The sequence below is a fragment of the Dermacentor silvarum genome, chromosome 2 (assembly GCF_013339745.2).
Source record: "Dermacentor silvarum isolate Dsil-2018 chromosome 2, BIME_Dsil_1.4, whole genome shotgun sequence".
NCBI lineage: Eukaryota > Metazoa > Arthropoda > Arachnida > Ixodida > Ixodidae > Dermacentor > Dermacentor silvarum.
Window position 1 is genome coordinate 175,100,895 of NC_051155.1, and position 16,739 is coordinate 175,117,633.

The following is a 16,739-nucleotide window of genomic DNA, read 5'->3' on the forward strand; positions in this document are numbered from 1 at the left end:
TATAGCATACTCCCAGTATGACTGTTTTTGGTGTAGCGCGACATAAAAGTCATATTAAACGCAGCACGTCAGCCGCTGACTTGCAGCGATGAGAACGTCTCCACCTCGGGAGACCTTGCGGTCATTCCAATATAGATTGAAGTTTGGCAAGTCAGCCAAAACTTCAGCGTCGCTTACGTCATTAGTAAGCCAAGTCTCTGTTAATACTAAAAGATTACTTGTGGATGTGGAACCAAGATTAGATATGATTTCTCATTTCGTCAAGAAGACAATGACAGAAAACGAAAGTTCATTTGAAGGGGTGGCATCGTACAAAAGGGCATTTTTGTTTTCAAGATGATTCCTAGGTGGTAAATTATTTTACCATTTGAGACTATGAGTCAAATGTGTAACGCTGCGATCTGATGAAAAGCATTTTGAATCGAAAGGAAAATAGAACTAATTTGGACTTGGAAAATGCCAGAAGGCGTGTGCGCGCAATGCATTTGGCACTGGAAGAATCTTCGACAAAGCTGTAGTTGGTTTCCTTGAATTCACAATCAAAGGAAAGAACTGTGCATTTAGTTTTATGAAAAGCGAACTTAACTATAATAGGCTGACATCAGTTTTGGGTGAATTTACAGAGACAGTGTGCACAATCAATATCTTTAGGATCTATGTTGGTATTTAAGTGGTTGAGACAGAGGTCAATAATTAGTTGTTAGGTGTTCCGATTGGGTGAAAATTTCTTTTGTGTTGGTTTCAGAGATGCCGTAAAAAATCTGGTTCCTGCGCGAGTGATTTTCGGCTTCATCCAACTGTTTGCAGACCTGTGTGGCGAAGACAATTGGATTAGTCATCATCATTGTGGCGTAGCCACCACGCCCACGAAGTGTTGAGCGCAGGGAGCGTTCCTTTATAGCTGGCAAAACGGGGACTGTTGATGACGACGGTGGTTCCCAAGCTGAACTGAGGATCGAGTGCCCAACAGACAGCGCTGTTGGAAGGGTGGCGCGTTCAGTGTGCAGTAGTGAGCTTGCTATAAAGACGAATGGATTAGTCGTCATCGTTGTGGCTGCAACGACAAATTTACTGATACTACAGCTAATAAGTGTACTGGCTGGCCTTCAGAGCTATTTCTGACTTGCTTGTGGCAAATTGAGTCCTTGGGGGCAGTAAAAGTAACTTGACGTTTTTTACATTTTCCCGGCCCTAGACAAACTGAAAAATCGGATGTTGACTGTATGTATTGAGGCCGGACGCCAGCTGCAGCACTACTACTTTGGTCGAACTTCTGTAAAACTCTTTAAGGGTGCACAAATAGCCTTAACACCTCTGGCCCATAATTATAACCTAAATTTCTTTTCTAGTAATTTCGGACACTGAGCATGGCCTATTGCTTTTGTATAACCAAAGCCACTTTTATTGGTTATCCGTGGACAGATCATGCAGTAGCAACTTATTCGTAGAACAGTTTTGCCAGTTGGGTTTAATGTTAATAACCCTGTTCATTCCTCACATGTTAGACCTTTTTACACATTTGTCTGTCAAAATTCTTTCTTCAGACGACTCTGGTCCAAGCCGTTACAGCAGAAGAGAACCTGACCCACTCCTTGACTCCAGAGACTCGAGGTAATAGAACGAGTGCAAATAACTTGCAATAATTTGAACTTGCATTATTAAAAATTACGGTTAATACAAACAATACTTAAGACTTTAATCTGCTTACAATGTTTTTATTGCATTTTAGAGTCTCAACGTTTTAGGGCAATTGAAACTTTTTGACATCCTAGAGTCTAAAACATGGAAAGTACTGATTCATAAGGCATGATTACCCAAAGTGTGTGCCAGCATTTGATATTCATGTGATGTAAACATTCACCACTGTGAAATAGTGCCACTGAACAAGCTGGATGTTTCGTAGCTGGGATACTTTAAGGTACAATTGCATTCAATATTAGCAGCAACACCAGTGCCCCTGCTCGGAGGAGCACCAAAAATGCACGTCAGCTCTGACATACGAAAAATTTGCCCAATAACTATCTGTAATTGGAACAGTGCTTAGTTCTGGATTTTTAAAAAATTTTTTTTAGTATGTTGCGCTGCTGTGTAGTCTTGGGGCACCTTTTATCGGCACCAGTATTGCGACTCATATGGAACATAATTGTACATGCAATGCAAGTGGCACCCTCTCCCTTCGACAACCAGGAACTACTACTCACTATTTTACATTATTTAATGGGCAAATCTGTTTATGTTGTAACCACTTATTATGCTTTGTGCTTTATTTTATTTGACATCGGATAATTATGTAGTTATGGTTTTTAGGTGTTCGAAGTAGCACGAGTCAACAGTACTTTTTTTTAAATGCGTTAGCCTTTCTAGTCTCCATTCTAACTTTGCTGCCTAGTTGCAGTGCATTACAGTATGCACAGAAGCACACCCGGCCAGACATTGAAAACGTTTTTTCAGAACTAGCACATCGCTGAGGGGATGTAATATGAAAACTGGGCACAGGGGGCAGCATAGATGTGGGGAAGAATGGGAAGGCATCCATCCGTGAACGGGTGGAAATAGACGGCACATTGTAATAGAGGAGAAGGCACCAACTGCTGAGTGCTACTCCTGAGGGCAACTCCGGCATTTTTGTAACCATTTAAGGATATTGTCATTTTCAAATGGCATTGATAATCCTGTCACCACGAGGGTAGTTCACTTTGCTTAGAAACTCATCAGTAATTTTAAATAATCAATAAACGAGATCCTGAAACCGAAATGGGTAGCTGGTTCATGAGACGTCGCAATGGGTCGATGGCGTCAGATCCTATACTACCGTAATGTAAACATGCTAACGCCAAAAATGCAAAACTGATAAAGTCTTCTGACGACATGGGGAGCTTTTACAGCTCTTTCGAACTAGACCGACAATTTCAGCGACCAATTCAATGACAGTATGAGCGCTGAAGGATCGCCGCTTGCTTTTGACCAGCCGCCGCTATGGGAGGCAGCTGACGTGCTCAAGCTCTAAGCATTGTGGTGTGGCAAGATGAAGAGAAGCGCCTGTTATCACGTCTGTCAAAATGATGATTGTGGGCGTCGTCTCGTAGCAAAAGGAGCCAGTTTTGTCGTTTCTAGGCGAAGTAAAAGTGTAGTCTCCGACGTCACACACACAGGGTGGCCCATAAAAAGTCGTACATTCATGGGGATGAGTCAGGAACACGCAACCAATTTTTAACATTAATTTTCCGCAAAACTAAATTTCTTGCAGCCATATTATTTGGCATAGATAATCAGAGTCGAAAGGAGAAGGTATATTCAAAAATATACAGTGGACATTGAGAAATCACGACAGTTGTCCTTTAAGTAACCTGTAAAAACAGTCTTACGGCGTTTATCTGGTTAGGCATTAAAAATTCTTGTTGTTTGTCTGGTGAAGCTAAAGATTATGCAAGTAAAAAAAAAAAAGTTAGTTTCAACAGTTGTTCTTAATGCCGTTCATGTTCGAACCTTTAGAATTGCCATTTTTCCATGTGTTAAAGCAAGCTGTATTTATCTCTGTGTTGGGGATCTTTCTACCGCAGGACGGGTACAAGCCGGGATGGACGCGGGGGCGGACGGTCACGTTCCGTTCGCCCAATCGCGGTTACGAGCGAAGGAGGCCGCCAGCTAGGAGCACCAAGGTGGCTGCTGTTTGAACTTGCTTGTGAACAGTAGGGCAGTAGGGCTTCGGGCAGTCCATGGTAGTCGCCATTTGGCTGTTACACATGAAATGGAGTTCTCTGTCAATCAGTCTTGGGGATATCACTTTCAGTGGACTCTCATCTGCTAACCAGTGGGCAAAACGCCTGTCACTCCAGTGTGGCATTGTGCCATGTGCCAGGTAACATGAAAGTAAAGCTGTTGCTAAGAGTGATTGACAGAGAATACAGCCCACAGTTGTGTGAGCCATATAGTTGCACTTAGCTAAGCTTTCACTTAGAATGGGCTAAGTGAGTAAGATTACTGCAGGGGAGTCATATTAATGGCTCCAACTGCAAGGGGATCGACACTGCTAAAATAAAGCATAGATTCGATTGTTCGGGGCCCCTTTGATACATTCTATAGTGAATTCTGCCATACCTGATGGTGCCACAGCATCACTCCCCTCCTCCTCTTGTTGCCAAATTGGATGCTGCAGCAGCTTGCCAACTATTCCGCAGAAATTGCTTGCGCACCATGCATCTTGTACAAGCTGTAAAAAAAAATGAGCATGTACTTTTTAATTCTAGCTTGCTTCGTTTCTGCAACTTCAAGTGTATGTCATGAGTGCGATTCTACAGTGCGTGTAAGCAATTTGGAAACAGCTGTATGTGGCCAGCCTGTGCTACCCACCGTTTTATTAGGCTGTATTCTTGAATCCAAAAAAAGTTACAAGGTGCCTGTGCACGTTAAGCACTGCACTTTATTTAAAAATTACGTAGCTCAAGTCAATTTTGCACAGGCAGCCAGGGCAAAGAAATGAAAGTCAACTGTATTAGTAATTGTTTTGCAAAAAAATATTATATTTCTTATTTGAAGTTGATTCTGTCCTCTTCTTAGCTGTCTATACAATAAACATTGTTTCGAAGTAGCACGTACAATGAAAGCAAGAAAAAAAGATTCAGTCAGTGTCTGCAACTACAGTAGAACCTCGTTCACACGTTTTGAAAAAAAATGCACAATGCGAAATAACTAAAAAAATCGACAGACTCAACTGTAGTTGACATCTATATATTGTGGAGCGTTGCGCGAATCGTTGCAGCACGTGGCAGGAGGAGACACTGACACAAGTCGTACTTGTGTGGGCATCGGCGACACGATATGCGTTTTGTTGTTTTCTTATTGAGCAGTGTTTTAAAGGGGCCCTGAACAACCCCTCGGGCTTTGTGAAATAACATAGTCCGCAGGTAGCATACGCTGCTGTGAACATCTCAGCCAAGTTCTGCTTTCGTACGCGGTTCGGGGAGCTCGCAAGCGGAGCGCAAAGTCACCTTTTTCTCAAACACTCTCATTTCGAAAACCCCATGATCCTCGCTCTTTTCTGTGCGCTTTATTTCGTCATAAAGCGCACTCCAATACGCGGCTGCTATTGGTCATTGCTGTCGGCTACACCGCGGCCGCCACGAGGTGCTGCCTCGGGTCCAGTGGCTAAGCTCAATGTGTCTCTCTGAGGACAGCCGCGTTTGGCTTACGTTTAGCGCGGCGTTGGCATCGAATCAAAAATTTGAACTGCGCTCCACGGTGATGTCTCGGACATCACGGTGACGTCTCCGCCGTAGCCTTCGCAGTGCAAGGCTTTGGAGGAGGAAGGGGAGCGCAGTGGAGGCCGTGCTTGATTGTTGATAACTCCGCTTCTGCTGAACACATTGAAGTACTTTTTGCAACAAAGTGATTCTGAAATAGTCTATTTTCACTTCAAATGTCTTTCTCCACTTCGATAAAAAGTGGTTCAGGGCCCCTTTAAGATGGTGATGGGAACCAAAACCAAATAGAGCCGGTGGGCAGTGCCAGATGCCACCGGAGTGAAATGGGACGCTCACATCGCACTGCCTGCAAGCAAGGAACGGCAGTGCATCTGGGTATCGCCTACTTAAAGTGTTTACAGTTAAACCTGCCCATAATGAACCTCCATATAATGAATTCCTGGCTAGAACGAATTTTTCGATCTCCGCCGTTACTCCATAGAAGCACATGTATTTGAGACCTCTACGTAATGAAGTGGCAGCGGGAGACCCCCCCCCCCCCCCTCGAAATAACAAATTTTCCTCGCCAACAACCTACAGATTTCGCCCCAAATTTTGTCACTCTTGCGCGAGCAGCAACCGGAAGCACCTTCTCCGCCGCGACGGAATGCGAAGCAGCGGCGGCGCGCTTGGCACGCTCAAATTCACGGTGACTGTGAGGCGAAATCGAGCGCGCATGTGCGTGCGTGCATGCTGCACAAGGCGGCCTGCATCCCTCGAGCCGGCGATCTGCCGCCGCGAGCGTGACCTTTCCCCCTCCCTCATTCAAGCTTGAGCCCGCCGCGTGCTGCAGCTGGCCTAGCCGCCAAGCCGCACTCTCCTTTTCCAGTTGATGTTGCCGAACGAAAAGAGAGAAAGAAATGTTTATTGTTTGCCGAAAGAAAAAAAGCTTTTTTTTCAAAAAATTGGTCAAAATTTCTGCGCGTTAGAATAGAGTACGGCCCTAAATTTGTGCTACCATATCGCCATCAGCATTTCAATATGGCCGCTTCCTATGCACTTCAAGCCTAGCTCCCGTAGCTTCGACCATGTGCTGTAGTCCGTGTGCTTAGGCATCAGTCTACCAGTTCAGTTAAACAGCGAATGTTTACAAGTTTATACGGCCGATAAAACCTATCCTTACTTCGTATAGCTGTCTGCTAATTTGCTGTTGCAATCGATGCTTCGCCTTTCGGGTGAAACTGGGACTTTTATTCATCGCAACTTTAGTGTATTGGTAGTATTATTTGAGCAATAGTTGTGTCCATATGAAAGCATGATGTGCGCAGTACTGTAAAGGATTTTTTTTCCTCCCTTTTGGTCACGGAAAACGGGTGCGTGTTACAATCGAGGGCACGTTAGAATCGAGTAAATACGGTAAGCGTTTTTTTTTTTTTCGAATTTTTGTGCCGAATCTGCATATAATGAAATCCTCTTTATAACGAAGTTTTTCGGTAATTGTCACTTTCGTTATATCCAGGTTTAACTAGTGCACTTCCGACGGCATGATGCTCCCTGCGCTGTAAAACAGTTAGGTGAAGATTGTGGGTTCTTGGTGTCTCACAGGAGACCAACCACCGCGGGTTTGAGCTTAGCGAGCCACAGGGCCGCGTCAGCCGTCGCCTCCAGCACCGCTCGCGCGCGAGCTCAGAGGCCGCAAGGGGCTACCGAGCGACGCACGCAAAAACACAGTAAAGCCCTGAGTTGACGGAAACTGTTTACTGAAACCGTCGGCACCAGCACTGCACAAACCCGCACGGAGGGGAGCCAAAGGGGTCCCGCACTGGGGCGAAAATACAATAACAGGCGCCTATAGCACGTCGCGGCGAGAGCACAGGCTCAAGCTAGGACACGCCGCTAGGAAAAGTCCCGGCGGCTATGCTACTTGCTCTGGCGATAACCAATGGGTCAACTCGCGAGAGCAGGGCAATATCCTTCGGCTTAGGCTTTCGGCAAGTGCGGCTCGGCGAGGTACGACCTCGCGCGAGCACTAATGGCACCGCTCGTCGGCTTAGCGTCGGGAAAGGATCAGCACAAAGTACGCGCTCCCCGCACGGGCAAAGGCACCGTGCGCGAGCTCAGTCCTAGTCACAAAGGTGTCGGCGGACGAGAGGAAAGCATGACGTACCGTGCGCTGGTCCCGGAGAGAAGTCCACGCTTCCCGCTAGCAGCCCACAACCGGCCGCGTCGTGACGTCAGCGCTCCGCCCTCACCGCAAACCGCCTAAAGCCCCTTGATGTTAGAAAGTAGCGACACGCTTGATCTACGCCGCAAACACCCTCGCCGGCGCGGTCAACCTCCTCTTTTTCTCCCCTCTTTCGCGGAGGGAGCGCATCCGCCACGCTGAATGGCTGCGGCGCTCGAGACTACCCCGTCAGGTGACCCTGACGTCACGAAAACGGCGCGAAACTTGCTTTCGCGCCGCCTTTAGTTTCTCCCGCTCGCCACGAGCAGTCCAAGTGGTGGTCGACCTGCCGCTCCGAACGTGTGTTTCCCAAGTTTTTCCATCCTTTCGTAGGAATCTGAGATTCGTTCTCGTGGAAATGCCTTGCTGCTGCGCGGTTCAATGCAGCAGCAGGCCAGAGAAGGGCAAGCCTTATTTTATCCCCGAGGTGAACGGAATGTCGTGCGTCGGAAGCAGTGGCTCCATAACAGGGAGAAGGGATTTCGTCCTTCTAAGCACGCCGTTCTTTGCGAGGTGAATGTTGCAGCTTTCCTCATATTTGTGGATGAAGTTGCATGGAGATTTTAATGCTCTTCGCCCCATAGCCGGACTCTTCGTTCAGTTCAATACAGAGCACCGATAACTGTGCCTATAGTTTTTTTTTAAAGTGAGTCGGCTGAAATTTTCGTTGACTCTTCGAGCCGTGACAAAGCTTTTGTGTTTTCGCTCGTGCGTTAGTTTTCAAATGTATGTAATTTGTGAGTTAATGCCTGTAACTCTATTTTGTCGTTGTGTGTGTGTGTGCGTGTTTGTGTATGTGCGTGCTTGTGTGCGTGTATGTGGTGCATGTATGTGTGTGCATGTATGTGTGTTCTGTATGTGTGTTCATGTATGTGTGTTCATGTATGTGTGTCATGTATGTGTGTTCATGTCTGTGTGTGCGCCTGATACTTGTGAAGCCAAGGAACTATTTTACTCTTATTGCGTGCTTATTGTATCTTTGCAAAGTTTCAATACTGCGAGCATTTTTTTTTCTTTATGTACTTTATGTTGCGAAGGCATGAACCGCAATATATAGGTAGATAAGTGGTATTATGTATTATTCGCGCATGCTCATTAAGTACAAGCCACGCGCTTCTGATAATCTCCCTCAATTCTGATAAACTTGACATCTTGAAGTCTGTAAGTTAATTATCAAGTGCCAGTCTTAGCAGTTTCCGTGTAAGCAATCAGCCTTTTTTTTTTTTTTTTTTTGAGAGAGAGACTTAGGTTACTCCCAGATGTAACCTAAGTATCATGGAATGTAATTTCTCGTCGTTTCATAGTGACGGAATACAGGTGCGTGTGTAAAGTTCTATGTTGGCTGTTTCGCAAACACAGCACGTATTTCGCACAGTGGCATTGGTACAAGGCTTTTGGCCACTCATTTTGGCGAATTCACTTTAAGTAACTACATTTCTTCTTGGTTACCTTCTCTGAGCCTTTTAAGAGCGAAGATAGTGAACCAAATTCTCGTTTATACTCGCTGCTTATATTGTTGCACCAATACACCTCCGCGTTACGGACAACCCAAGTGGCGACGTAGAGGTAAACAGCTCAGCCACTGCTTGGTACCAAGTTTTTTCGGAGCGCTTCCGCTTGTATTTATCGAAGCGTCCTAAAAGAATGGCACGACGTTCTATCGGAAACGTACTTTCGTCATGACAGTTTCACAAGGAGAAATTCCCATACAACGCTTGAAAGGGCCGAATAAACAAGCGCGCGCATTGATTCTAATGCGGCTGCAGCGAGCCACTGGAGGGGTCAGCGCCGCGCCGGCCCGTGAGGGGAGAAATCCGAGGAGAATTGAGGAGGAAAGCGCGCGCGTGGGGGAGAGTCGCTACTTTCTAACATCAAGGGGCTTTAAAACCGCGCGTGCGCAGCGCCAACCGCGGGAACCGGTTAGGCGGCGCGGGCGGAGAAGGAGGCCAGCGGGGAACGATGGCGAGGGATGGCAGAGCAGTGAAGCCCGATTGCCGGCGCAACCCTCAATCCCCACAAGATGCTTATCGCAATAGGGTTGGCGGCGATAGGGTTGGCGAACGACGGCATGCGACGACCGAAATTTGCTGATACGGAATAAGAAACTGAGTATTGCAGTGAAGCTGCCGCGGTGGGCAGCTACTCTACTCGATCGCGTGTGCCTGACGCATTGTCTTGTTTACATGGAATCTAGTGGCCGGAAAACGTATCATACGATCACAGTTTGTCTACGTACTGAACGTTGGTGCCGAAAAATTGTGTTTCCCGGGAATGTAAAATAAAAATATCCATAACTCTAATGCGTCTTTTTTTTTTTTTCGATTGCAAACGTTGGCGCCAAGATATTGTACATAACGGGATTGCATCAACGAGGTTCTACTGTATTTGAAAAAGAGCCCACATGCTTATAATATGTCTTTCGTAATCCTATAACATTTTATTATGTTGGCTTGATGAATATTGATATCATTTTCTTTTATCCTTGGGGGAGATATTGCGGTGCTCCTGGCTATTTTACCATTTTAGTTACAGTTACTGGGCACTGTTGTCATGAAGACGCTGTGCTGTTTCTGTAACACAGAAATATTTTATGACTCTTGCATTGAGTGGGAGCAACACGTGTGCAGTAGTATAGAAGAGGGCTCAATGCAAAATGTTGCTTTCGAAAGGCAAGTGAATACATTACAAAAGACACACATATATATTGATGGCCTTGACAATGATGCCAGAAAAATGACACTGTTACCATTTGCTGGAAGTGACACAGAACTCCGAAGATTCTTGGCCTGGTCCGGCACACCTGCTTGTTGCTTTGCGCGTAGAGCACATGTTTTGCGGCAAGTCCAAGGCACTTGCATATTTTGACACGGGACCCCTGTATGCCATGTACTGCCTGAGCCATGTACTGCCGCGTACTGCCCAGTCTTGTTATCTACTCTGTGGTCTACTCTTCAAAAGGTGTCACCTAACTGGTAATTAAGCCATTATAACTAAAGCATTTGGTCAGTTTAATTAGAAAAAACATGGCTGCTGTGACACATTGGGCATACAGGTATGTGTGTGAGCAGAATAGTCTGCATGCCTCCATGTCATATTGCAGCTGTATTCAGTGCTAGAAAACGTCGCCACTATAGCATGGTCACAGTTTTTTGGTTCTGGAAGCATCTTCATCATTTTGATGTGCACAAGAGAGCATTGTACTTACTTTTCTTGATTTGATGTCTTGTATTATGTCAGCTCACTGTAAAACTGATGAGCCGATTGTGTTAAGCAGCGGCATTAGTGTGTGATGGTATCCCATTTGCACTCACGCCCCAATGGCAGGAGGTATCCAAGCGCGGCGAGGGAGATGGGAAACCTGAAACGGATGACATCAGGGAAGGCGGATCAGGGGGCAGCCGTGGTTCATCTCCACGACGTGCCCGTGAGAAGGCGCCAGCAACCAAAACTAGCCGCAGTAGTAGCCAGGACGAAGCTGCCGAGAGACCTGACCAGTCACCTGATACCAGCATGCCTGAAGGTGGGTGCAGCAAGCTATCTGTCTGGATGCTTGTCTCTTAAGCTGCTGCATATTATTAGAACCTAAATTGTGTCTTCCAGAATACAGCATGGTGCACTCATTTCTCAGTTTTGCATTGCTCAGTACCTTACGCTCAGTTCTAGTTGTGTGCATAGTGTGCAATGAGGGTTAGGCAGCCGAAAGGAATTTTTGCCAATACAGCAGGCCAGTTAACTTTTCAGGCACTCAAATAGGCAACCGAAAAACGTCTTACCTTCACTTTGATGCTGTGGTTGTGTATGTTGTGGATCTGATGATATAAATATTTTCTGAGGTCCCAAGAAATCCGTATCATCGATTTTCTGTTCTTTGCGGTGTGCGCAACAAAGCTCTGAGCTCGTGTGATCACTGTGATCGAATGAAATGCTTCTGGTGGTATTTTGGTAGGAACACCACATTGCACGGGTGCTTGCCATACCAGTGCACCCACACCGCAGAGCAAATAGTTGGTATCGGAGACTGGGCCCGACCAGCTGGTTCTTCAAGCCAGCTGGTTTTGACATTTAGTGCCAGGAGCATCCTCTTTTTGGTTTGCACTTGAAATACATTTTGTCCCTTGGCTTTTTTAATTAAGTGATTCATTAATTAAACATTTAATTAAGTAGTTAAGAAACTTTGCTCTCACAGCCAGCCTCCTGTGTTTTGTGTGCTGCTGTGTGGAATGCGGTCGCATTGAGGCCCCCCCCGCCGTGATCCCTTGTTTTACTCTGGTGTGCTGCTCGCAGCGGCAGTCCCTAAGGTGGCGGTGGCATCCCCCGTGAGCGAGGAGAGTGGCGGGGAGTCACCCACCAAGGCTGAGATCTCTGACAGCAGCAAGCACATGGTGCTCGTCGAGGAGTGCAAGTCTGAGGATGACAATGAGGGTCTGTCTCGCTGGTGCTGCCACTTGTCCCCCCTGTCCACACTCCTTCTCTCGTCTGTAGGGTCCTATAGCACAAAGCACCCTTTTTTCGACCCTCGCGAGATGACTACTTTCCTTATGCGCTTCGCTTGGGCATGAAATGGGTATTCTGCATAGTGATCTCAAAATTTTGCAACTACTGGTAAACATGAATGTGTCAGATATCCCCGGTGTCTGCTTTGACATCTCTTGTTCTGCATGGCAGCAGCTACTTTTCTTGATTTAATTAAATTCAGGTCCGTTTATCAGTCAGGAACAAGTCCTAGGTTTAAAGCTGCATGCTTGTGGCTGTGTAATGTTGCATGTAAAATTTTTTGTGGCAGTAGAATTTACAATTTTCTTTTGCTTACTGCTGCAATCTCGATGGCGACACTCGTGGCTGTGCATACAACTTTCGAGTCTGGAAGCATTTTCTGACCAGAAGCTGCACTTCAAATCGAGGTCATAATTCTGCATGACAAATAAAGACACTGGTGTCCCTTCTTTCAGAGCTAACTGCTAGTGCTTGGTTGCATGTCTACATAGAGCTTAACCAATTTTCCCAATAAAAACTATTAATGAGTTCTATTGCTCAGCCAAATAAAATGTGCTGCCAGATTCTTGTGCAGATTAAAAACTCATTGAGAGGGACAGAGTTCATGGTAAATGGCTGATGATGTCGTTAAATGGAGCTCAGAATAATGTAACACTGAAAAATGTGAAACAACACTCTGTAAAGGTTGTCAGGCCTGCATACCTGTCACAGGTGCTCCAGTCTGTGTCCCCCCTTAATCGTTGCTAAATAGTTCTGCTTTTCATCAGGAATTACTTTTTGCCATGATCAAGGCTATTGCACTTTCGAGTGCATGCAGTTTGGCTTGCATGCCTCCTACATGCTTTCTATCCTGCTCTCCTTTTGATGCCCTTGTGGATTATATTTTCCACTTGCTTGTTGTCTTTCTTTTCTTACACTAGTCAACATCTGGCAAGTGCCTCCACCCCCATCATTCCTTCATTGTTGCAGTCTTTGAAACGCTTGAAAGTCCTTGATATTCACAATGCTATTTTCAAGGCCTTGAAAGCCCGAAGTTTCGGTGCTATAACAAAGTCAGTGACGTCCAAAAGCTGAGCCAATGCTAACCGTTTAAAAGCCTTGTGGTTGGTGGTGGTTTGTGCACTTCACCTTTTTCGAGTACCTTTATGATTTGTGTGCAGTTAAACGAAGTTAGCATGTTGATTTTTTTTATGGCTTTTAACATCTCAAAGCAACACATAAACTACAATTGATGCCTTAGTTAAAGGTTGTGATTACCGTATTTTCACGGGTGTAACCCGTCCTTGCATATAAACCGCACCCCTAACTTTGAACTCCACGAAAAAGAAAAAAATAACCTCGCGTATAACCCGCACGTGTATCCGAAAAAATGAGGACTAGGAAGTTACAACTACGTGCAGTCATCATTTCGTTTTCAAAACAAATTTATTTCAAAACGACTGCCGCAACGTTGTCAGTGCTGTCGTCCGATTCACTGCCAGCCATCCGAGGCTTCATCGACGCTCTCAAAAACGGAATCGTCTTTGGAACCATCTCGCAGCAGCTCTGTTGCCGATTTCTTCAGCAGCGGCTATGATCTTCAGTTTCTCTTTCACTGTGAAAGACTGCCGCCGAGGCACACTCATGATGCCTAAACAAGGTTGGCCAACTGTGCAAACTGGGCTTACGAGAAACAGCACCTGACTCATGCGAGAAGCATCTAACCAGACTATGGATGTGGATCTGACTATAACCTGTGTTGGTCTCTTATTGGCATAACACACGTCGATGTCCATAAGCATGTGGACAACGCGGACTCTGCACGGCAGGCCGCGCGTTGCCTTGAAGCCGACCCCCACCCCCCTCCCTTCACGAATCTTCGTAGATAACCCGTACCCCCACTTTTTAAGCATTTTTTTCCAATTCTTGGTGCGGGTTATATGCAAGAAAATACGGTATTTTTGACCATCTAGGTTTCTTTTCTTGTTTCTAGTTGTAGTCGAGAATGTTTTGTTTTTGAGCGTCCAAACATACATTGCTTTACTCATTCAGAATGCTTCGATAGGGCTTTCAATGTTCTTGAAAAGCATTAAATATCTTCGGTAAAAATTGCTAGAAACCTTGGAAAAGAAAAATGTCTCTACGCATTGGCATGTACATTATTTGAGAGGTCTGTTAAATTTGCTGACAATGACTATCCCGAATTTAATGATTATAGAAACTGCTTTCTTTTGCTTCCATGTTTCACTGTGGTCACTACCATAACTCTCAGTAAATAGTATTCCAGTTTCTGTGCACTGAAACTACCTGGGTAGAGAGAGAAACATGCTTTAATGTGATGCTGGAGATGTTACCCGGCTTTTCGCCTGATATGCTACTCCAGGTGCTGGGTGATGATTATGATATATACAGCGATAAAATTTAGCAGTACATACAGTCCACACACATGCATAGTACACCATTTACAAAGTTTCGTTAAGGTTTGTGGCCCACAAGAATGTTACGAGCGCTTTCGTGGCGCATAACGCACGATGGTGCTTTGCATGGGCCGAGAATATGCCACATTTCCAAGCTCGAGTCCTGTTTAAGGGGTAATGCCGCCTTTAAAGACTTCAAAGAACACTGAACACCCGGGTAGTGTATTATTGGGAAACTGCATAAACATTTTCACGCTTTTCTTTTTTTGTCTTGAATGACCACTGCATGTCTAGGTAAGTCAGCGATGAACCAAAAAGCAGCTCTTGAAAATTGGTTGTTGGTCCCTTTAAGAAGCTATGTGTCTGATACCATTTGCAAGCTTTGTGATGTGGGAAGTACTTGCGTTTTTCAGAAGGACAGGAAGCAAAAGCTGGTCCTGCAGACACTTACAGGACTGGAGTGATGACGACGATGATGACATCTCACAAGGGGCGAGCAGGCAGCGGTGAGCATCTTGCAAGTTGCTCTGCGTGAAAGAGATACTAAAGGCGTGTAATAAGTGCAAGTGTATCAGCAGATTGACACTTTTGCAAAGCAAAGTGGCCACTCTTCTTGGGAGAGGATGCTTGGTAACGAGAGAGAATTAGTGCAACAAAAATGCACGCGGGATGAAAATACAGACAAGCGCTTGTCAAGCGTTTCTTCCTGTGTACATTGTCTTTTTGTTTGCGCAAATTTTCCTCGTCGGGAATGCAAGACCAACTAGCCCAACAATTCATTCTTCTAGATGCTTGGGAAGCCAGAAAAACACACAAAAAGCGCACCTGCTTGCCATGACAGTATTTTTTACAGTGCCTGCTTGACTCTAGTTAGTCGTTTATCGGCAAAGAAAAACTGTATTGCATTCTGGAAAAACCAAGATGCATAACTAGTAAATTTTGAGAACATTTATTGCACCATTATGACCAGAATACAAGGAAATACTTTCAAATTTCAAACACCACGCTTGCGCACCAGCGGTGAGGTTTCAGTGCGAAATTCAAGAAAGAGAAGTTTGGCCCTTAGCTCTATCCACTGGTAATCAGCCCTTTTCCATCAAATGAAGCAAGTCAGCTATGGAAAGAACAATTTTTCAGCCTTTAGTCAGATACATCTTTAGAAGGCAGTGGAATTCGCTTCTCAAAGATGATGCACACGGGCCTCCACCAATGGGCATGCACTCTAGACTGACGTAATGAGCAGCCGGACGGGCAGTTACCCCGCCGACGGAAAACATGGCCGCGCGCACTTCAAACTGGGCAGAGTCGTGTCAGCTGTGTGCGTCGGCTTCTCGTCTGAATGAATTCCCAAACTGTTTGTAGTGGTCTATCATACCGGAAATATTATTGCAAGCTTATGATGCCCATTTGTCCGCGTGCGTTTGTTCTGAGCCGGGATCCAGCGAAGAAAGATTGCAGCCAGCATCGGTGAGATTCCAAGGGTCCCTTGAGGTTCCTTGATGTTGCAAGATTATCTGGCAAATAATGTCTGTGCAACTTGATCTTAGTCTTTGCCTATCTACTTTTTATGAATGTTGCTTTCTTTTCCACCCGCTGCAGGACCTCGACAAAAAGGATGCGTTATCTGATGCTCATATGGACACTGCCAGTCGAGACAAGCCAGAAGAAGCTGGAGACCCTAATCTGTAAGTTACCCACTTTGAAATTTGGCAGAGTTGCAAAAAGTACTTCAAAAAACAAATTAATGCTTAGTTATTCATTTACCAGGCTTTGATTTGTCAATTCCTATTGTACAGAAAGCTTTAGATACTGCTTGCGCCAAATTTATTGTTAGGGTTCTAAGCGTTTGTGCATATCTGGTAAATCTGAAAAACACTTGCTGGCAAAAACTTCTTGGAATCGTCATTATCCATAAAATGGAAATTTCGGTACTGTGTGTGCAGACATGACTGGCCTCTGCATATATTTCTATGGCAGTGGTTGTCATATACGAACTCGATGTTTGCTTGCTTCTATACAACTGTACCTTCATTAGTAAAGATGGGGTAGGATTTGCTGCTTTGTTTATTCTGCAGACATACCCGCCGTTCATTAATATGTGTAATACATAGAATAGTCAAATCTGACTAAAGCATTTAATTCAGAGTTGCCTGTCTGTGGCCCTGTCCCTTCATACATGCTTAAGGATTTAAACTGAATAGAGCTGCATGGCGTTATGGCACCTGCAATTCATTTCAAATCAAAAGCCTGCCTTTTTAATCATATCAAAAGCACAAGCCTCAATAGAGAAGATATGTTAAATTCCTCAGAAGCTGCTACTTTACCTCCTGCAATTTTTCTGAAATATTAAATTATTGTCAACATTGAAAAGCACCGTCTCTTCTTTCTTAGTCTTCTTTACTCCTTTATTTCAGCATTGAAGTGGATGCAGTGCCCATCAGTCTG

At 45.2% G+C, this 16,739-nt stretch overlaps 1 protein-coding gene across 4 annotated transcripts in view; it reads left to right on the plus strand.

The window, feature by feature from the left end:
• The window catches only part of LOC119442167 (collagen alpha-1(III) chain-like), an 81,969-nt gene extending 65,231 nt beyond the window's left edge, over window positions 1–16,738 (plus strand). For 2 of the 4 annotated variants that reach the window (XM_037706928.2, XM_037706930.2), the window contains exons 14-19: window positions 1,545–1,611; window positions 3,561–3,659; window positions 10,729–10,924; window positions 14,708–14,800; window positions 15,894–15,979; window positions 16,709–16,738. In XM_037706928.2, coding sequence (XP_037562856.1) covers window positions 1,545–1,611; window positions 3,561–3,659; window positions 10,729–10,924; window positions 14,708–14,758 — 413 coding nt within the window. In that variant the 3' untranslated portion in view covers window positions 14,759–14,800; window positions 15,894–15,979; window positions 16,709–16,738. Of the gene's footprint in view, window positions 1–1,544; window positions 1,612–3,560; window positions 3,660–10,728; window positions 10,925–11,688; window positions 11,827–14,707; window positions 14,801–15,893; window positions 15,980–16,708 lie in introns of those variants that run through there. The other 2 variants (XM_037706929.2, XM_049661930.1) reach the window with 2 other exon arrangements.
• Window position 16,739: the final 1 nt, after the last annotated feature.